Raw genomic sequence first — 23802 nt, 5'->3', positions numbered from 1 at the left:
CTTTAAGGGGATAATCTTATACAGGTCATGTGGCCATATCCAGGAAGGAGATAGATGAAAATCTAGATTTAATCATGAAATCTATATTCTGCTTGACCAAACTGGACTTATGATTATGGACTATTTTAACATCTAACTGTGGTTAGCAGGATAAATAGAGTAGAGAGTATTGTGTATGAAAAAAAGAAAATGCTAGAGAAGTTTTAAACAGAGAAGTGAAGTAGCCAGAGGTGGGTACTAAAGTGATTTATAGTCCTGTTTATGTTATTAATATATATTGATTCAGAATTTTATAATTGAAACACCATACAAAGTTGTTATTTTTCAAATGAAATTATATGCTAAATATTTTTGGGTAATAAAATATTGTAATCTTGTTTAAAGTTGTTGCTGGTCACTAGACCGTTACCAGGTATGCACCTCTTTTCTAGACTTCTACTAGGTTGTGTGCCAGTAAACCTCACTGTTGCGGCCAACATATGTTTAATAATTGATTCCAAGCAATGAATAAATGTTTCTGATTGTGAACATTTGGTATTAGCATGTTTTGTTTAGGATAAAAAAGGTATAAGTAATACCAGTATATACCAGCAACTGCCTTCTAAATATGGATAGGGGTATCCTAAGATGGGTGACAGGACTATATACAGGACACTGTCAGTTAAATAAACATCTCTATAAAATGGGACTGACAGAGTCCCCTATCTGCAGGTTCTGCAGAAAGGAGGAAGAGACTGCTTATCACATCATGTGTAAATGTGATACAGTAGCAAGAACACGATTCCTCATCTTTGGTAAGGATTGTATCTTGGATCCCAAACTTTGCGAAACTGTGGATCCCTATACAGTATCCAGATTTTCAAAGGCAATTGGCCTGTTTTGAGCAGAGGAGGGACGGCGTACAATAGGCCCTCTGAGGCCGCGGTGCTTCTTGGCCGGCTTAAAAAAAAAAAAAAAAAAAATACCAGTATTATGTGTACATACGCCGGCCCAGTCACCCTTATCTAGAGTCAGTTGTTGCTAGCAGGCTGGCCAACCCTTATATTCACTTCAAGCCACGGTGGGTGACACTACACTCTACAAGGACATTTCAAGGCGGGCGACTCTTCTCCTCCATGAGGACATTTCAAGGTGGGCGGCTCTTCTCCTTCACGAGGACATTTCTCCTTAAGGGGCCCCATCATGATGATATATAGACAATTTTATTTATGTCACAAAAACAAAAAACAATATTTTTTTGTTTTTTAATTTTAACTTTTGTATTTTTATAATTTTGTTTTTATTTTTTTTTATTTTTCTAGTTTAAATATTTTAAATTTTATTTGGTCAGCACGGGCCGGATTTAGTTTTAAATTTTGAATTTTATTTGGTCCAAGCCGGGTCGTATATATTTTTAATTAATTTTTTGTCAAGTTCCTCCAGTAGTCGAATTTTCTTATTGTACATTTTGTCTTTTTTTAACTATCTTTCTATTTTTATTCATATCATTTACCTCTAAAGTGAAAATTGACATACTACAGGATATTAATATTCAGTTTAAAAAGCTAATAGAGAAATTAAACTATTAAGCTTCCCAGATTAAATTAAAAATTATTCTTATTTAAGAGCAGTACTTAGAACTGAGAACTTATTACATTTCCTTCTGTGAGGCCTACAAGTCACCTAAAGAACATTGCTCTCTCTCAAATGTTTCATACCTTTTTCCAGCTAAAGATCTTTCCCTCTTTAAATCTCTCAATGATAACTAAGGCTCATAGTCATCACTCTATCAACAAGTAAATTCTCAATAATCATCTCTTTAGCTTAGGTACAGTTCACAGATCACTTTAATCAATCAGTAATTCTGAAGGGCTTCCTCAAAAATCTGAAGTTGCAGACACACATCCCGGGTTCATAGGATTCAGATCCTATAGTTCCAACTATACTTATCATTCTAATTCACTGTCATTGTAGTAAATTTACAAATTCCTTTGTAGCACAACACAAAAAACATTCTGTCCTTCCAACTGTGCGAGAGCCACTTATTTCCAGAGACACTTCCCTGTAAAGATCCTTTTCTCAGGGTGATTGTAAACTGAAGAGTACCTCAGATGGGTCCCCAGTAAACCAACACAATTCCACTTGGCTTCACAATTTTGAGCTTCATACTTTAGGGTCTCTCTCTCTCTCTCTCTCTCCCTTGCTATGGTCATTATCTCCTCCTGAACATGCTTTGTTGAAGCCTTCTGTGGGGTCAAATGCAGTAAGCTATCCACAAACCAGATATCATCACCCAACACCCTCGACAAGATAATTAACCTTATTTTGATATTCATTTTCTGAAAAAAAAAATGTTTATTAATATCATTTTAATATGAAATTCTCGCAACCCTATTGCATTTTTTTTTTAAGTTAAGTCAATTTATTTAAACATTAAGTATTACTGACCAATACCCATTTGCTTTTATTTTTTTTTATAGCCTTTTTGAGTCAACACAATCATTGTTTTGGGCAAGTTTTGGTGGAGTTGGTACAGATGCTTTTCAACTCACAGGTATAAAGACATATACCAGATTTTGGGGTCTTCTTATGTTTGGATCCTACTCTGTAATAAATGTCATAGTTCTTTTGAATCTTCTCATTGCTATGATGTCAAATTCATATGCTATTATTGATGTAAGTAACTTATTAATAACTACAATCTAAAGTATTTGCTTATTTCTTTAAAATATTTTCCACCCACATCTGCACATATGCAATTAAGTGTTACAAAACTTGCACATTTGAGTATACAATGTTATAAGTAGAGGGAACTAGCCTTCCAATAATGGTCCTTTTTGTCAAATTCTGATGGCTTAATTGATGTTACCTTCTAGTCCTAACCAGAGGGAGAATGTAATGATTCATTTTGTAAGACTACCACAAAATTCAAAAGCTTCCTCAAATAAGATTTCTTTCTTCAGGTCATCAGCAATTTTATTTTCATTATTTAAATTAAAAATTGGTTTGGAATCAATATTGACACATGATCTAAGATAGGATGTATTTATTAAATTATTCTCATCTACTTGGAAATGAAATGCCAACTAGGGAATATTTTTGTAATGGGTCCTAGTTTCTCCCCCTTTCTACCATAAACATCAGTTCATAAACTAACATTATGACAACTACTGAAAATACTTCTTAACAACCTTATATCATATCAACAATATTATGATAATTTATATCATAATTCACTTGTATTATGGGTTTAAGAGATAACTATTTCAATTTCATCTACTTTTATAGATATACCAATTTTACAGGAACATTCTGATACTGAATGGAAATTTGCACGTACCAAACTGTGGTTAAGCTATTTTGAAGAATCAGCTACATTACCTCCACCATTTAATATCTTTCCTACTCCAAAAATGTTTATGAAGTTTCTTGGTTTAAGAAAAAAAGACAAAATGCGAAGGATGTCAACTAAGGTAATCTTTATTATTTTTGATTATATTATCATAACTCTAAATTGTCACTTTGGTGTTTATATTTACTTGTGTAATATAAACATACAATATAAACACTAAAACACATTTACAGAGTTTTTAGGCTGTAAAGGCTTCTTTTGTTGAATTGAAGTATACTTTATTTTTTTTATTGAGTACTTCTGATCTAAAAAATAAGCCTCAGCAATATAGTTAACTTTTGCCATTTTTTAATACCTTCAATATAACATTCATGACTAATAAATATTTTAATGGATATATAAAGTTATGTGTTATCGGGTTCAAAAACTATAAAATAAGGGAAAAGAAATCACTCTCAGGGTTGCAACTGAAAGACTAATTTATTCATTCAAGCACTCCTCTATATATATATTATTTAATCAGCTGACATTGCAGTAACAGCTGACTTAGGTCTTAACTTATATACATTCCAGTATTTTTGACAGGGAGAATAATTAATACTAAAGATTAATAATACAGCCACTCTGAATATAACTTATATATGATAAACATAAAACAAAATGTAAGAATAAAGTCCCATATATGAATGTAGAAATGTTGACTAAGGGAATAAGCTTTCTATGGTAAACAAAAAATCTTTTTAATAAATGATAAATCATAACTTTTTTTGTTAACTGTTGTTTAGAGAAAAGAAAGAAAAGAGAAGGAAAGGGACTATAGATATACAGCTGTGATGAGAGCATTAGTGTGGCGTTATATTTCTGTAAGTCAAAGACAGTGTGATGAAAACCCAGTTACAGAGGATGACGTTAATGAAATTAAAGGAGAAATATCGGCTATGAAGTGTGAAATTTTAGATGTTTTAGAAAGAAATGGTCTAGATGTTTCTTCGGCTGATAAAAAGGAGAAAAGTAAGGGACATTGTCTGTGCTGTTTGTTTTTAATTACATGATAGCAAATTGTAAAACCACTAGATTAATTTATTCTTGAAATCATATTAATCGAACTGTTAACATTTCAGAACCTTTTCTACATCTTTAGGAAACATTACTTTAACAATTTCTTTATAAAATATATTAACTTCTCTGGCCTTCTATTTGTCCTACTTGTCCTACAATATTTCATAAAAATATTTTAATCAATTATATGCTATACATTTAAAAATTTGTTTAAATAGAAGTACCATATTCTAAAGTTCTTCATTGCCAGTAGTGAAAATTTTAAGAAAAAAATTGTTAAAGCATTAAGTCATGAAGAAAGCCCCCCGAAATTCCAACTTTATCAATTTATAAGATTTAGCAAATGAATCTATCCAGGGAAGTTTTATATTTCACAATCACATATTTAAAGGTCCAACAATATTTTTAAAAAATAAAAAACTTTTAAAAAAAGTAACTTCTTAGCGTTTTTTACTGGTTATTTCAATAAAAACATCAGATTCTTGTAAATGTTTTTAATCAACAATATATGAACCATTTTAATCTATTACATGTTACTATCTTTCAGGTAAATTTTTAATTCCGTCCTCCCAGAACTTCTCAGATTTTTGCGCAATGAACTCCTCTATAAGCGTTTTGCAGTACTCGAGCGAATTAAAGTTTTTCCCGCTAAGAGAGTTTTGAAGGGCCCGAAATAAGTGAAAATCTGTTGGGCGAGGTCTGGTGAATAGGGTGGGTGGGGCATCATATCCCAGCCAAACTCCAATAATTTCTGCCGGGTCTGCAAAGACACATGAGAACGGGTGTTATCGTGATGGAAAACTATGCCTTTGCGATTATGAGACACTTATGATTTGAGACTCTTGTGTGAGATTTTTTACGTGTTTCTGCGATATCCCGTGTCGTAGAGTGAGAGTTATCTGTGACCAATGCTTGAATTTGGTCATCAACAGTTGAAGGACGACCCTAGCGCTTTGCATCTTCCAAGTCAAATTTCTGGTTCTGAACCAAGCAAACTACTTACAGACAGTGCTTTCTCCTAAGATATCATCGCCATACACACTGTCAATTTTGTCAACTGTCTGTGCAACAGATTTTCCTTTTCAGAAATAAAAAATCATTAAATGATGGAATGAACTTTTTTCTCTTCCATTTTGAGCAAGCAAAATACCACTTAAAGATAAGGAATCTTGGTTAAAACCGATGCATAAGTGGTAACTTCAATGTAAAGTTAAAATATAAATATTGAAAAACGCTATGTACTTATTTTACAACCCAATAGTATAACTCAAAGGGTTAGGTATAGAACCCTTAACCCTTAACGTGACAAGAAATGGTCTGCTGGATTTTTTGTAATATTTGTTATTTTGCAGTTAGTTGGACCCGATATAAAAGAGAAATGAAGAAAATAAAATTGTTTGGAAATACATGAAATATTATGATAATGTATATCAGGCATGTTTTTGATTTAACGTGCCCTGAAGGTGTAACTCACCAAAAACCACTAACAATTCTTTTCGGTTTTTGGTGATTGGCTTGCAAAATGTATGAAAAATCATAGAGCATAACATTGTTTCAGTAATAAAAATACGGTAAAAGAATCTTTAGAGTTTATTGGCGCCTCATGCCAGGAGCATTTTGGATTATAGTGCCCAATAAGAGTTTTAAAATTTTATTTGCTATCAGAATCCGCAAAAAAGATAAGAACTAATCTAAGTTAGGAAAACAGCAATATCTCCAAAAGGCAGACTATGTGGGACTATTATATCCCAGCAAAAATTAAATTGAAATTCATAAAATTGTAGGTATTAGTGGGAGTAAACATGTATACTGGGACATTCCGTATATTGTAATAGGTAACCAAGTAGGACAACTTCGAGTGTGGTCAGCACTTGGATGTATGACTATCTGATACGGGCGATTACTGATACCAAACCATGCTTTGCCCTCTCCTTCCCTCCCCCGGGTTTGTGAGGACCATCAGCCAACTGGAGGCAACTCAGAGACTGGGCATACACAATAAAAAGTGTCAAAACTAAGAAAAATCAAAATTCTGAAAATTATTTTTAAAATTTATCATTTCATTAATTTTTAAACAATTTTTTCTAAAAATATTTTTCAGCAGTCCTAGGGAAAAAAATGAAGATGTGGGAAAGGAGACTTATGAAAGATTTCCATGTAGCACCTGTTGCACCTGAAGAAGAGATGGATCTTCTTCTATGTGAGCCTCCTCCAGATGAAGATAAGCTTTCAAAATTCAGAAGAATAGCAAAATTAGCTGTCCTTAGTTCTGCACAGCAAAAGTGGGGCCAAGTTGTTAGGGGAGCATGCACAGCGTTAGTATTACTATGACAAATTCAATTTATAAATGTATATCTTTGTTGGTTATGTGATCACAATAAATTCAATATTTGAATGAATTTAATATGATTACATTAAAATAATAACCTACTTTAGTATTTGATGTTTAGGTTTTCAAAGTTTAGAGATTCCTTGCTGGCTACAGTATTAATTCAGTTAAAATAAATAATTACAACTCACTTCAATAAAAGAATTGTTGTCCATTTTTTGTTGATGGAATAAATGTATACCATACAGTTAGGTATTCGGCCGCTGACTGGTGAAAGTTTACCCAGCCATCAAGGAAGTTTTGTGCTTCTGATAGTAAAATGCAATTTGTTTCCAATTTTACTCTGTTCAAGAGATATTCAATATTGAACATAATTATGATGTTTCATAAAAAAAAAAAAAGTTTTCCATTTTCCATCAGAGGGAAAAATCTTACTGATTCCTTCCTCAAAGAATGGGTTAAAGTTGTTTTTTTTTAAAAAAAGCTAAACATGGCATTAAACAATGACTATAATTATACTCAAGAGATTTTTTTTTTTTTAGATATTAGTGTAGGCTAGACTGATGAGGTCGGTAAGAGAGATAGAGCTAGAGATTATGGGTGGTTAGATCAAGATTGATGTAATATTCCTTTTTTATTAATAAATCTGCTAAACATAATTAATATTATTCATTTAAACCATTGACAATAAATGGTGTCAAGTATTTAAAATAGCATTTTCCTAGGAAGACTCTAACATTGCAGAGGAAATAAGAAAATGCATTGTCAATGGTCACCTCCAGAGACTTTCAACTTCTGGGAGCCTCAAAATTTGTCTATGTGGATTAGATTATTCAAAACATTTCTCATGGGATCAGGGTTAAATAATTATAGTGAAAATTTTTAGGTTAATATATTACTTTATTGCCAAGGGAATGATGAGGAAGAAAGACTTACCTCTTTTGCATTAAATACAGAAAAGCCTCAGAAAGACGAAATTGTGTAGTCCAAATTTGTTGACTATTTAGATAAGGGCTTAATTTGTCAAGGAGATACAAGTAGAGGGAGGACCAGCTGATTTTTTCATCAATGATATACTCAAACTTGCTGAGAGGTGTCTAGTTGGAACTAATTAAAGTTCTTATATTTATTGGTTTATTAGACCAAAATTTGTCTGAATCTCTCCAATTAGAGAATAAATTGGACTTTGAAGAAGCTGTCATATGAGCAATGCAAAATGAAAATATGCATAGCCTACAACAAATTACATGTGATAATGTAAGGGTGAAACCAGTTATACCTGATATATATATATAAATATACAATAAATAAGAAAACCCAAGGGGGTTGAGAGGCATCACGGAGAAGGTACAAATACATTAAGTAGAGGAGTTTTTCCCCTTATTCAGCACGGTCTTGTCTTGCCAACAATATTGAGTGTTACAATAGCAGTCACATACATAGATCATTTTGTACACCAAAGCAGAAGTTGCTCTTGTGCCTCAGTAGGGTAAACAGACGAGAATAGGTGAGTAGAAGGTTCTGAGAACTACTTAAGGGAATTAGTTGTAAGTGAAAATATATGTGAGATAAGCCCTCTAAAGTACCATTTACAATTTCTGGAAAGGAAGTAGTTTTCAAGCTTGATTCTGGGCCATATGTATCAGTAATATGTACTAACTTATGTAAGCACTTACATTGGGGATTGTGATGTGTTGAAAAATAGCTAAACAGTCCATATGGTGGCCACATTGTCCAAAACATATAAAATAAATTATAATAAGTTGCCCTGAGTATAGAGAAAAGAGTCGAGCCCAAAATGGTCACAGAATCTCCATCCAATACTTAAGAATCAGTAAGAGATAAAGCATTATTTTGGAGTATCATAATCCATCATTTTCATAACATTTTTGGCAGCTTTTTATTCCACCTTGGTAAACCAACTAACAAAACCTATATTGTTATTTTCCAAATGGGAAAGAAGCTCTGTTTTCCTATTTATAACAGTTTTACAATTATTCATGAATATTTTTAAATTCATCATTCATTTGGCAGTTATAATTTAGTTAAATATGAAGAAAAAGAATTTCTATTAACTTTATTTATTTATTTTATTATAATTTGAATTTTATTGGAATATATCATTTATTTTTTTAAGAAGGATATTTTAACAAAAAACTACTAAACAAGTCTTCTGAGATCCATACTAAAAAACTAAGAACTAAAAAAATGACTGAGGTGGCATATTTATAAATGAATAATATTTTTCATTAGTATATGTTTTTTGCACAGCTCACAAATTGGACACTGCAACAGCCGAGAAGCATTTAAAAATCAACAATGTTTACAACGTGCTATGCAAGAAGCACAGAAATTAGTAACAAGAAGCCCCATCGCAACACCACGTTCTCCATCTCCAGCTAATGTTTCATTACCAGAAACAACAGGTGCTTCGATTATGGAACTTCTTCATGACATTTCTCGTGAAACTCAAGCTGCAGAACATCAAAACCAATTAGGTAAAATTCTTTATAGGTTCTAATACATAAAACATACATGCATGGAAAGTTATCTCCAAGAGATATTTTATATGTGTGTGTGTGTGTGTTTCTTTTTTTTTTTTGTTTTTTTTACGAGGGTCGGTGGTAATCTTCAAAAGACATGGATAGGCCCATACCTATCCGTGTGTGGGATTTTTACCCACTAAAACCACCGCCCTACACCTGTTTATTCCTCTCCACAAGACCACCGCTAGGCATTACTTCATGGAGGGAAATGGCTGAGCACCGCCTCGCTTTCTCCGCATGGTTTTTATGTTTCCATGCTACTAACGCCTTCTAGCCCTCTCTTCCTCTCTCAACCTCTTGAGGACTACTGTGGTGAATCTCTTCACTGCGTTCCAATGCTGGTCTGATAGTACCATATAGCTCATCATGTTCTCTGGTGTTACGTGTCCTCCACACACTCTCTCCAATTCACTTCTTTCTGCTGCAAAGCGAATGCAAGTGAAAAACACTTGCTCCGCGGTTTCCTCGACAGTCTGACATCCAGGGCATTCTGGGGTGTTGTCCAGTTTGAAGCGGTACTGGTAGGCTCTAAAGCATCCATGTCCGGTCAACAATTGGGTTATGTAAAAATCCACCTCACCATGCTGGCGACCATACCACTTGCCCACATCGGGTATTAACCTGTGAGTCCACCTCTCGGAATCTGCAGCCTCCCAACGCTGCTTCCACTGGTCGATGGTTATTTTTCGCTCTTCTTCTCTGGAAAAGTGCAAGCGTCTTCCATAGTGCCTGCTTCTTTCTTCAACAAGGAGTTCCACAGGTGGCATTCGGGCTATCACGCACACCGCTTCGTAGGAAACAGTTCGAAAAGCGCTCACTGTCCTTAAACAAACTCTGCGATAAACTGAAACCATCTGTCTCCTGTATGATTTGGTAACCATCACTTCTTTCCAAATTGGGGCTGCATATAACATAATGGAGGGGACAATAGTAGCCAGAAGCCTTCGGCTACTTTCTTTGGGACCTCCGACGTTAGCAGAAGCTCACTCTTGTGATCTGCAAGTTGTTGGTCTACTGAAGACAGCCAACCTCGGACCGTAGCAACAGCCTGGTAAGCGATGAAGGTAACTTCTTCCAAGTACTTCGCCGCCACTACAACTGTAACGTCATCTGCGAATCCCATAACTGTGGCTCCCTCCGGCATTGTCAATTTGAAGATTGCGTCGTACATGACGTTCCACAGAAGAGGCCCTAATACCGAGCCCTGTGGGACACCACCGGTCACCTCATATCTTCTTTAATGTCTGAAAAGTAGAACAGAACTCTATCTTTGAAGTAGTTTGTAAGAACTCTCATAAGATAGGCTGGTACCGCCATAGTCCATAGGGCAAGTATTATACAGGTCCATCTTGCAGTGTTAAAGGCATTCTTAATGTCTAGCATGATGATTGCTGCATAACACTTAGCACCTCTCCTCCACCTTGCTCCTGCAATTGCTGTGCGGGCCATCTCGACTACCAATCCAACAGCATCTATTGTGGATCGCTCTTTATGAAATCCGAATTGAGCCCACGAGAGGCCATTAACTCCCTCCGTGAACTCTTGTAGTCTGAAGGAAAGGATTTTCTCGAATGCCTTACCCTTAGTATCCAATAAGCTAATTGGACGATAGGTTGACGGGTATTCCAGTCTTCCCTTACTCTTTGGAATAAGTACGAGGCACTGTCTCTTCCAAGGTTTTGGGATTGAGCCTTTACGAATATAAGAACTGAAGAGATCGATGAAAAGATCTGGCCTTTTCCTGAGAGCCACATTAGGAATTCCGTCCAATCCTGGTGCCTTGCCATGTTGTAGGTCCGAGGCGATGTCCTCTACCTCTTCCTGCGTAATTTGTGGAAACTCCGTTATATATGTATTGTCTATACATTCAGTAGTATTCACCTGTTCAGGGAATAGTGTTCTGACAATACTGTCTACAACATTCGATCTCGTGTGGAGCTGCATCGTGCCTTTACAAAGTTTCTTAAGCGCTATTTTGTAAAGTCTACCCCATGTGTCTGCGTCCACCTCCATCTCATCACAGAGCTCTCTCCAGCATCTTCGTTTGCTTTCTTTAATGGCTTGTCGGTGGTTCCTTCTAGCTCTCTTGAACTCTTCTTGAAGCACTAAAAACCCCGGTAGACGTCTCGCTCGCTGGTAACGTCTTCTTGCTTGGTTGCAACACCGGCGAAGATCGTCAATAGTATCCACCAGTACACTGAGGAATGAAGTTTCTAGGTCTTGAACGGGTCATAACTGCATGATTGTGCACACAAGCTCCAGATTGTGTGTGTGTGTGTATTCAGTTTATCTGACTTAAACCTAGTGAGCATTATATCTATTTCCTGTTGAACAGACAGATACACAATTTTTTTTTTCCATCTAGTTAACCTGAATGAAGGTACTTAATTCCCGTGTACATGCTTGATGTCACCCAAAGACCATCAGCGGAAAAGAAGTGAAATGAAATAACCTGTTGTGTTTACATTATTTTTCCATATTATAGTAAACCAAAAAGGAGGCACAATGTTCTTTATACATATTCCAAACAATTAATACTTATTTCTCAGCAGTCCCTAGAAACTAATCTTGATCTACTCTGGTCAGCAAAAGGCAGTGAGTACTAGATTAACTGTCAGGTAAGGGTAAAAAGGACCATTTGACCCAGCTACTGGACTAGATCCCCTTACCAGTACTAGTACCCAAGTACTTTGATGTGGTCCATTCATACTGAAAACTTTTTTCAAGTGCTGTCAAGACTATAATAATTGTTAATAATTATTTCCAAGTCCAATAGGAGAGAGAGACAAATTTCTGTAACTGTGGCTATTCAACACCTTAAGCCCATAGGAAAGAATTTTGACTAAACTCAAATTCTTTAAGATGGTTATGGTAATTAAACCATATTAGCATACCACCTTATAGCCATACCATATAGCATTACCAATGTAAAATTGGTAAACATTAAATTGGAAACTCCAGAGTTAGGTGCACAGGAAAAGGTTAGAAAATAAACAATACCCTCAAAAGATATACCATATGCCACTGTTATAATTCAGCAAAAATCAAATCATAAATTCAAAAATTGCAGACTAGAGGTTTTAACATATACAAAGGCATTTTATTAACTTAAATCATTTAATTCATTAGTGAACCCTAATTATAATAAAAATTATTAATACAGGTGTCTAGTTCATTCATCAGCCCAATTTGCCCTTCCCATGATAATCCATCAATCACTACATATAGCTTGATGTAAAATAAATCTTCTTAGATTTCAAGATTTTCTGGTTATAAAGCATGGTAAAATTTTAATGTGAGTATAATGTTCATTTGGAAATCATTATTTCTAATAAATCTTCTCTAGAATTGCATTTGAATTTCTACATCTTATGTAAAAATAATGATAACAAAATATAAAAATTCATCTTTTCTTTCAAGTGATATTTTGTTAAAAAAGAACAAAAAGCAGGGTTTAAAACTGGTAGGCATTTGTTTCAGTTCTTAAATAAAAGAATTGATTATAAAACATTAACAATTACTATGGACTCTTAAACCTTTCAATCATCTGAAAATATAAAATTTTTCCTGACAGGAACTTTTTTGTAATGTTCAGCATTAATAAAATGGGTTGTACAACTGAAATCACTAGGCATATTATTTTAATAAACTTCATTTCTTTTATCATGAATTTTATTTGATTTATTAGCTAAACTGTTAAGATTTATTAATTAATGGATTTTAAATTTACAGGTAAACTCTTAGATGTACAGAACAAATCAGTAAAAACAAGCCCAGTTCCATCTCATGGAAGAAGTCCTAACATTGGTCTAGAGAAAAAAGGAATTAAAATTGATATTCCCACAGGTACAGAAATGAAAAGTCATTCTAAAGAACCAAAGTTACCTGCAACTAAAAAAATTGAAGATAAATCACCTCTTAAAATTAATATAACCACTTCCTTAGATACCAAAACACAGGACAAAACTGAAAAAAACGATCAACATCAACAGACACCTACACCTTCCAAAGCAAATGATAAAACTGAACTAAAGGATCAAAGAGTTCTTGCACCTTCCATACCAAATGAAAATCTTAATGTGAAAAAAACAGTTATTCCAGTTGTATCTGTAAGTCCTCCTCCATGCCTATCTTCACCAATGAAATCACCTCTGAAGCCACAAATCAAAACTATTCCATCACCTGAAAACAGTACTCAATCATTACGAAAGGAGGAAACAGACAAAAACACCAATATTAAGGAACATGAAAAACTCCAAGAGGCATTTACAAGTTTTAAAGAAGAAGCCCCTTCTTTGGTTTCTTCAAGTTCTTACTCCAGTCAAGAAGCTCTTTTACCACCAAGTCCACCGGAAGTATCAACACCAGTACATCTAAAAGGTTGTATCAAAACAGTTAAGCGACAGCCTAAAGGTGGTTGGTTGTAATAATTATTAATCGTTAATTTTCAACTTTACTATTTATTCTGATAAAAAATTTTAATATCTATTTAAAGACAAATACATGTTCTTAATGTTTTGACAAAAAGTAACTATTAAAAATCTAGTGAATTAAACAAATTAAAAGAAAAAAAGTAACATTACAATTTTTTTTTAATAAGTTGCTATCTGATTTTTCCGACCAAAAGTAAAACATAGTAAATCTAATAAAGCTGCTCAAAGTGGAATTACTGTGTATAATTAATTCATGTAGTGTTTCGATTAAGTAGGAAGGATTAATAAAAAGGATACTATTCTCAATGGTTTATTAAATATCCTCTGATTGTCCCAACAAAAACAATACATTTGAACAAATTGACAGCTTTATGTATATATAAATGGATTAAATTTGAGTTGAAAGTGTTTGTCACCTACTTTAATTACAATCTTCTATGACAGAGTATTATTTATATAATTGTCATCACGGATTAACTATTATTTCCATGGTTTGCATAATAAAAATCAAAAACAACTGCGGAAAAAATAAAATCTTCATTTTATTTTATTTACAATTAATTGAGAATTTTTTTTTCCTTGTTACCTCTAGATAATCTCCTCCCCCTAATAATCAACTAACAACAACCAAGTGGACCTTACATGGTTGCAACCATAAAATAAAGAAATCCAACTTCAGCCCAGCATTCATGGAACCCCATACCATAAGTGACTTACCTCTATGTTTAACAGTGGGGTCTGGACTTCTCATTTCCATAGCGGTATTTCTTTTTCCCTGTACTTTTTGGCTTATATTTCTAATTTGAGGACAGAAAATCTTATAAAAATTAATCCTAAACCAAAAGTCCTATAATTTGCAATAAAGGGAATTATATTTACTATAATTTGTTTACTGGATAGAAATAATTGAGCATATATTTTTATATTTTTAAGAGGAGTATTCATTATTAATATAGTTCAATATCGCAATTAAATAAAATATTTTATTATAAACTGAAATAAGCTTAGATAATGATAAGTGTTGCAAATCATGGTTGTATATTTCTCAAAGGTTTAATACTTTTGGTAGTTAAATATAAAAAAAATCTGGAATTATTTAGAGAAAGATTGTTTCACTTACTTTTAAAATCTGTTTATCTCACTGATTTTTTTCCCATTGAATCAAAAGTTTTTTCATCCCTTCATTGTAAAATAGTAGTAAAAGAATTCAGGCTGCATATTATTGTGGACAACACTTTAACCTCTTTCACTACCAGTGAAACACTGCTTTCCTTAAGTCTCTTTCAATGGTTATGGTTTTACCTTTATAGAAAGTTTAAGATCGGCACCTCCCTTTTTCTCTAAAGCTTTAAGAATATTAAAATGAAACTTTGTAGTTCTTAGTTATGGTGAATGAAGTTTTTTCTGGTCATGCAGTCGACTTTGTAACCTCTTCCAGTTCTTCTCCAGCTCAATCAACTAAGATTTTAATATTAGCTCAATGACAGACTCACACAGTGATTTTTCCTATGTGATGTGTCATAAAGGCCATAAATCACTAAAAACTACAAACTATATTTTCTGGGTCTTGACAATTTGAGGGTGGAAAATGGAAAAAAAAAAAAAATATATATATATATATATACATCCTTTGAAAATTTAATATTTTGTAAGAATCCGTCATCATATTATGAATATTCTCTGTTCAGTTAAGGAGACCTCAAATGCTTGATAATAGTTTTTAATTCTCAAACGATGTTATTATTTACATTTTTTGTTATTTTTTTGCAACTTATCTGTGAAAATTATCGAAACCGGTAAAAAGTGTTTTGCAGGTTTGGTAATTTACAGCTTCAGAACGTGTTGAATCAAAAAAATAATGTTTAATTAGATTTACTATGAGAATCCTTCATTGAAAATATCCCTTTCCATTGAACATTCCATAGGGCAAGAGAATAACCAGAAGTTGTTACAGTCGACTTTACAACCGAATGAAACTTCATTCACTATAAAGACCTATCAAGTTCCGGTTCAAAATTGTAAAAACTCTCAAAAAAAGAGGAATGTCAATTGAGTCATGAACACCTCACATATAAAGGAAATGCATAATATGTAGAAACTACTTCAGTTATTATTTTATTGTCATGAGTAGTTCATAGCCTTTGTAATTTAGGATTGATTGATTATACTTTTATTAAATAATACATATTTATTATCAATAGAATTTTATTCAAATATATTACATCGGTGGGGGAGAGGAGGGGTATATACTTACTTAAATAATTCGGTACTTTATAAATACAAAAGTTTGCATCAATATATACAGATGAAACAATAATAAGTGTTTTCACAACACATTAAAGCAACACTGATGATAATTTGCTTTGATAATTTCAAAAGTACATATGCATTTCAATATATATATATGTATAGTGTATAAATTTTAATATATATATTTACAAAGATTAATTACAATAATTCAGATATAATATACACCTGATATCCTTAATTTCTAGAACACATAAACATGTGCTGGAATAGTAGGAACATATTTAACTAGCTATGCGAACATCAATGTATTTATAAATTATATATATATATTCACTAAGACAAGTATACATACAATGATGAGGTCCCCAACAATCTTCAGTTTCATTTTCATTTATCTACATAAAAATATATAAACACTAACTAGGACTCTAAAAATCTATATAGCTAACTATTCATAGTTTACATAAATAAGTGTAGTAAAAATGAATACAAAAATATATATATTTAATAAATTTAATAAAGAAGTCTCTTCCATTAGATAATAATATACATACTTATTCAACATTCACAAGTAGGCCTGAAGTCAAAATGATAAATTTGAAAAAATACAATAATTACAAATAACACACAAATTTTACAAATAATTTACAGTTCTGTAGGAAGAAAAACATTAAGTGAAAAAGCACATTTAGATTCTAGAGGACCACTCCTTGCTATCACTGTATATTGTCCAATATCAGCTAAACTGCAGCTTGTAATTTTAAATACATATTCATTTTTATTCTGAATAAACTGATATTTGGAAGGTTCTTCACTAATATCTAGACTTCCCTTCTTCCACATAACTGAAAACAAGATAATATACAATAGTTATTGGCAGTAAATGCTGGACTAAAACAATGACATTAAAAATAACAAAAAATTAAAATGTTTAGCTAAGAATAAATTATGAAACCATAGTGGCACAAGAATTTTCAATCAGAAAAATTGAAATCATTCAAAATTAGAATGGCTTCATCATAGTATTATACATTATATGGGTTGTACAGATCTTATATTACATAGAACTAGAATATTCACAGGACTAATAGTTCTAATCAATATTGAAATATAACAATATTTAACTGTTTAAATAAATTGTATTAACCCAATGAATCACATCGAACTTTCTTAAAAGTGTTCTCACAATTATTTATCAATGGTCTAAACCACAATACAACCTTATGAGTATGACAGAAATAAGCTGACCCATTTTAGAATTATTGTTAACTCCAGTCATATTTTCTTTCATTCAGTTATACATGGATACATTTATAAGAGTGATTTATAAATTGAAAAATTCCTTGAATGCTAATTCAGTACCTCAAGGACCTTTGCTATTGAAGAAGTTTTAATGAATAATCCAAGTATCAATAAATTAATCATTAAACTTATGTTTACGAAGGTTATGCATAATAGTTTATTTAGATCTTTAAAAAAAATCTATTATCCTAAGTCATTAATGAACTTCTCACAACCTTTATTTCAGTTTTCAAGGCAGGGTTATAAAAACACTTTTGGACTAAAAGAATGTTTTCAACATTTTCAGTTGATACTTTTGTGTGTGAAATAATATAAAAATAGCCCAAATATAGTAATTTAATGTGAAACATATACAATTTATTGCATCAGCTTCTTTAAAAATGTTTCACTAATTTTTGTTTTTAAGAGATTTACTTTTACTTCATCAGATTGTATAAATTTTTCATTTAAAAACTTACCGCTTTTGAAAGATGGGTCCACAGTACACCTGAATTCAATGCTCTCTCCTTCAGTAACTGTTGCAGATTTAGGGAATGTTTTAAAGCCAATGTTAGATTCTTCTTTTGGCACTAAAATAATAAAATCAGCATTATTCAATAAAAACTATAATTTTAATATTCTGGCTATTATCCAACTCAATATAAAATTCTTCCAAAAAATATATAGAAACCTAATGCTTTCCATTTATAACTTTTTATCCAAAAAGTATACATAATGCAACTTTTTTTCTGTATCTATTAAACTTATCTAATCCATTACATTTGAGTAAGTTGAGAATATATACTATCATTTATATGGCAAAAATAAATAAACACACAGAATAAACAATAAAGAAGATCTGATATATATATGTGTCTCAGTTACAAAATAATGCTAAACATATATGTAAGAATTATGAAAAAAATTTATTTATTAATGACCTATGCCATTTATTAATAAGACATAGTATAATAAAAAACAATGCCAGTTGTATTCTTACCTATTACATAAAGAGTACAGCTACTGAAGGATTCTCCACTGTCATTAAAAGCTTCACAGGTATATGTTCCAGCATCTTCAGGGAAAATTTCAGCTATTTTCAATTGATAAATATTTGCAACATTTGAATATTCAAAATCTTTACTGGGCTTTATTTCCTTATTGTTATGTAGCCATACAACATCAAACTTGTTTGAACCTAAAATTAAAACAAAATTGGTCATATAATCAGGATAATTTGTTTAAATATTAACAAATTAACCAAAATTAATTAAAATTTATATATAAACTAAAATTTGTAATATGTAAAAAACATATAATATGTTACCTTGTAAATTAAATAAAATTATTTTTCCTTGTAAATTAAATTATTAAAGAAAAATTTAAATATTGGTCAGTGAAAATAAATTACTATACATACCTATAATCCGACATGATAAAGTGACTGGATCTCCATCATTAACTACAGCAGATTCTACATGACTAACAATGCGAGGAGCAAGATTTTTCCCTTGCGACTTGGTATCTCGGCTTTTATCTTGTATTACTAAAATAAAACAGTGATGGCTATATTCATTTATTTTGGTTTTATTTGTAAATTATAACAAAAATAAAGGTTAATCAGAAATCGAAACTATTTATTTAAACTTATCAGCCCTAACATTATTTCTAATAAAATTATTTAGGAGAAGAATGAAGTAAGGTAATACTTACAATTAACTTTCAATTTAGCTTCAGTCTTAGCACTTCCAAGGGAGTTTGTTGCACAGCAAACATATGTTCCTTCATCTTCAGGAAAAACTTCATTTATAGTGAGAGTTACTTCTCCATTTCTGTACTTCAAGTCAATAATGTCTGAAGAAGTTATTGGCTAAAATATTAAATTAACTAGGTATTAATAAACAAACCAAAAATACATATTTACTTTTAATACATCATAAAATTGCATTATTCTATCATAACAAATATTTTATTAAGCACCATTTTTCCAATATGGATATATGATGTGATAATTGCCAAATTCTTGAAGTAAGAATAGAAAAATCCCATCTATACCAGCCATCTAAATGGCACAAAAGAATTTAATGCCAACTCAAGTGATTTTTTTGTCATTATTAACAAATTGAAGATAGGAATTAAACTGCTTAGCCTAAATGACATTCTGCTTAATCTCTATAGTGAAATTAAACACCTGCAGATTACTCAAGTTAGCAAATTAAAATATCACAGCCATAGCAACAAGCAATGACCAGAAAAATACCTGTCAGCCTGGTAAAGATTGGTGGGTAAATTTTGGAGCTAGAAACCACTTATGCTTAATTGGTTATATAAGGCTGCTCTGAATTAACTTAAACAACTATTAATGCTTTCAGGAACTTGCCTTTTGATTACATGTGCCAATGTCTTTTTTTTATCTAAACCAGAGCATCATTGCTATAGTAATTAGGGGCACAGACTCTGAGTATGGCATATAGATTTGCACGAATAGATATAAGAATCAATACAAGAACCAAACTATTGGTGATATTTTAGAAATGATTTCAAAGGAAATCCTGATTAATCTGAAATCCTGAAAAGGAACATCTGATTAATCTGATTAGGGTATATAATGATTGCCTAGGCCTCGAAACTACATTGACCCAACATGGCATAAGCTACTATATGGACAGATCCATAACAGAACATGGTCCAGGGGCTGAGATTTGGAAGATAAGCCCCTTATGAACAGGTATTTCTTTATCTTGACCTCAGTTCTCCAGTCTCAGATTTTGGAAATTATTGTCTGTGCTCAGACTATTATTGCTGAGTTCTCTTATTTGCCACCTTGTCAATTTTAGAAATTTAGCAGCTCAGTTATGTTCTTCTATAAGCAGTTTTTATCCACGATATCAGATGTCACTTTGAAATAAAAACTACTCTATAATTAATGTATTGAAACCAGGATCGTTTTTTAGCATGAGTCAAATAAAATGAAAATTTAGGTTTCTGAGGTCTTTTAACCCTTCTATTTTTTTTTCTGGAATATTAATAGGTTTATTCTGAAGGAAGTACCCCTTCCATTTTAGATCTGATTTAAAGGCCTCACATTTGAGTCTACTGATTAGTATTTTTACCACTAGGATATCGATCTTAATAACCTCTAAGTAGTCAGTATTCTTTGTGAATATTATTTATTAGTTATTCTTGATTTTGATGCTCATTTCAAACCCTCAGTTTATCATTTTTGAATGCAGTCAATTCACCATATTTTTCTTGCATTGACTTATTTGTTGATTCATTACAAGAATCAATCAATTATTGATCCAAATCATTGATTGAATAAATTAGTTTCATAATGCTGTTTTGTTTTGAAAATCAGTAATTTTATATGAACTTATGTTATTTATGAAGTGTGTGTGTGTGTGTGTGTGTGTGTGTGTGTGTAGAATTTATTTATGAAAACCCTCAGTCACTGACGGAAACTATTTCATACAGACAAGAGACTGTTTTATGCCCATCCTCTTCTGACTGACCCTTATAAAAGCAATAAAAATAACAGACAAAAAATAAATAAGAACAAGGCATAATGGACTGCAGTCAGGCACATTGCTATGGTGTCATCCCCCCAAAAATTTGAAAACATGAAAAGTTGGAAAGTTTTAAGTTAGAGAACCTATTCAAAACAATCAAAATTGTGGCAAAACTCAATTCATTGAGATTATTGCACTCAAAAATGCATACAAACACTATTTAGAGAGATCAGTTTCCAAAAAGTTTTAGTAAAAGTTGTAATTTCAGGGAATACTTCCCATACCCCTGGTAAGCTGGAAAAATCCAGTCTAAATTGTTAGGAAAGTTTTGATCCCCCCATAAATAAGTTGTAGTAATGCCCCTGATTGTTTGATTGAACTTTGGTTATGCGATAATATAGCATAAGAGGAGCAAGACTCTATGTGTAGTTCAAAGCCGTCCACCCCAAAGACATATCTACACAAGTATGAATGTTGGCAGTAGTTGGAATGAGACCATATAGAAGACCAAATTAGATAGGTACAAGATATCTCAAACTTAAACACAACGAGTTGAACAACAAGGTGAAGTATGTATAAAAACATTAAAAGATCTTAAAAGTTCGTAAAACCAGCTGAAAAAATAAAAATTCAGTAAAAGAAATATATAATTTACCTCAGTTACATTCACTAACCTTATCATTTTTGCTCCAAGTAATTTGAGGTTCTGGATCTCCCAGCACTTTACATGTGAAAACTAATTGTTCACCATCATTGACAGATTTGTTTGAAAGTCCTTGCGAAAACTTTGGAGGTGACATTGTTTCATCAGGTGGTACTGTAAAATTTAAATGGAATTTTAAACGATAATTTGTTACTAATAAATAATAAAGGGCAATTTCAATTGACAACCAATTCATTTTATTTGTTAATTGATAAATGAGAATCAAAACACGAAAAAAAAAAAAACATAAGAAATGTGAAAGTAACAATTTACTAAGCAAAAATGTAGCAATTATCTTTAAAAAAGAATTAACAGCAATTTTACAAGTGAAAGTGATATTTCAACTATTATTTGGTAGAATGCCTTGTTCTGAAAATTTTCACATGCATATTTATTGTTAAGAAGATATGATATATAATAAAGATTTAATAAAAGACATAGATTAGCAGCAAGAGAAATAGTTTATTGACAAGTATTTTACAAAATTATCACTATTAAATGTATTGATTTAATTTTTTATAATGTTATAAAATAATTTATTTTGTCATGCAGTATGCTTTGTTCTCCTGTTTGGAATAGTTTGTCCAATAATTTTACTGTTTATTAATTTTTAAATTTCTTTTTTAAGTGGTGAAAGGGGTTGGTTATAGCAATGTGGATAATTAGAAAATAAAGTGGAATTGAAAATTAGAACAACTACCCATTTAACTATCTCCATTGGTTTGAAGTTATACACTCTTTTGTTATTATTTCACTTAGCTAAAAGTGTGTGTAATTCTGAAAATAAATAGTGACAAAAGTTGACAAATCTTCAGTTACAAAGTAAAATAATTTGAATTTTTATGGAGATAAACTTGTTTTCTCAGAAAACCTTTTTAAAAAATCATATCTCTACAACAGATTGATATAGGAAGAAGAGGTTGTTGGCACTAAACTATTTTTCTGGCATACTAGCCTCCCCTTAATTACTGACAATGCCTCTTGAAACACTCTGTATAAACTATACAATATTAGAAGTATATATCTAGACTAGAAACAATTTTTTACAGGATGTTTATTGATTTTGAATCTAAATTTTATAATAATTGTGTATGATATTTTATAATAATAGTATTAACATAGCTCTACAAAAAGGAAAATTTGATGTAATAATTTAGCCAATCCTAATGATTTTGGGGTACTGAAACTAAAAAGGAACTCTTCTTTCACCACATACAGATTTTTTTCAATATAAATTTAGGATCTATCACTCCTCACTCCTCACTCAGGAGTATCACTCCTGTGGTACTCAAACAATCACATTCAATTTCTTATAGAATCAAAAAGATGTTCAAATATACTAAATAGCTATGATTGGATTCTACTGGATCAATTTGAGTTTAAGATATAATAACTATATATTTAAAATTCTTTTAAATATATTTCAGTGACTTTTTACTGTTTTCCAATTTACCAAATCTATACATGATTGTAATCATAGGAAAGAGACAAAACTTGTTTTTCCAGCAGTTCAAAAAGTCTGAATTTAGCCAAAGTTTACACTATTAACAAGGGTTTCAAGTTCAATTTTATAAACATTTTGTTGTTAATTTTATTTCCTGTATATTTTCTTATTTAAATGCTCTTTTTATTGGAAAGATTAAAATGTTTTATTTACTCATTTCAAATTTTAAATGATAGAATAATGTATATTTGTAAGGAAGAGGCAAGACTTCTTAGGTAATTACATAATTATATGATATTATTACTAATATTTTTTAATATCGGAAGCACTTTTATTAATTTTCTATCCAGTCAGACGAAATTTAATCCTTATAAATTTATGGAAGTCTCCATCTAAAACAAAAAGTTGAAATTTTTCCTCTTGCCAGAGAGAGTGAACTTGTTAGAGATCAATTCGAAAATTTTATCACTTTTGTGAACTTTGACTGAAATCAAATGTTTTGATAAGTATATATTTATTGGATTTGAAGGTAATAAAAAAGTCACTGAAATTTATTTAAATAAACATAAATTCATTACCTTATATCTTAAATTCATATTGACCTTGTAGAATCCAATTTGTAGCATTTGGTATAATGTCCACATGATACCATGTAAATTAAAAGTTGATGAAATGAGAACCATTGGTGCTATGAAAGATTTGTATGATTTTTGTGTTGCAAAACTGGCATGATATATCTTGGCTTTGTGAAAAATCTCTATGTGATAGAAGAAAATGGAGTTCATTTTCAGTTTAAACACACAAAAAAGCTTTAGATCATCCAAAATTATAAAATCAAATATTTGGTGGTAGACCTGTGTAATTGCTAGATCTATTAGGATTGAACAAGATTGATTAATTTAATCATTTTAAGATAT

General features: G+C 31.5%; 2 protein-coding genes across 2 annotated transcripts in view; one reads left to right on the top strand and one right to left on the bottom strand.

Annotated features, from left to right (window-relative positions):
• LOC106688245 (transient-receptor-potential-like protein) overlaps nt 1–14004 on the top strand; it is a 60009-nt gene extending 46005 nt beyond the window's left edge. The window contains exons 13-18 of the mRNA XM_014432617.2: nt 2460–2655; nt 3285–3452; nt 4117–4342; nt 6492–6705; nt 8991–9217; nt 12998–14004. Coding sequence (XP_014288103.1) covers nt 2460–2655; nt 3285–3452; nt 4117–4342; nt 6492–6705; nt 8991–9217; nt 12998–13692 — 1726 coding nt within the window. The 3' untranslated portion in view covers nt 13693–14004. The remainder of the gene's footprint in view (nt 1–2459; nt 2656–3284; nt 3453–4116; nt 4343–6491; nt 6706–8990; nt 9218–12997) is intronic.
• Nucleotides 14005–15885: 1881 nt separating this feature from the next.
• bent (projectin protein bent) overlaps nt 15886–23802 on the bottom strand; it is a gene marked incomplete in the record, with an annotated part of 246334 nt that continues 238417 nt past the window's right edge. Inside the window, 6 exon segments of the mRNA XM_067045412.1 lie at nt 15886–16793; nt 17709–17819; nt 18230–18427; nt 18650–18775; nt 18943–19099; nt 21413–21555. Of these exon segments, the coding sequence (XP_066901513.1) occupies nt 16594–16793; nt 17709–17819; nt 18230–18427; nt 18650–18775; nt 18943–19099; nt 21413–21555 (935 nt within the window).

This window comes from Halyomorpha halys, unplaced genomic scaffold (genome assembly GCF_000696795.3).
Source record: "Halyomorpha halys isolate HHAL.00 unplaced genomic scaffold, Hhal_1.1 Scaffold1088.1, whole genome shotgun sequence".
Classification (NCBI taxonomy): domain Eukaryota; kingdom Metazoa; phylum Arthropoda; class Insecta; order Hemiptera; family Pentatomidae; genus Halyomorpha; species Halyomorpha halys.
Note: the sequence above shows the minus strand (reverse complement) of the source record. Positions and strands in the feature narration are given on the sequence as shown.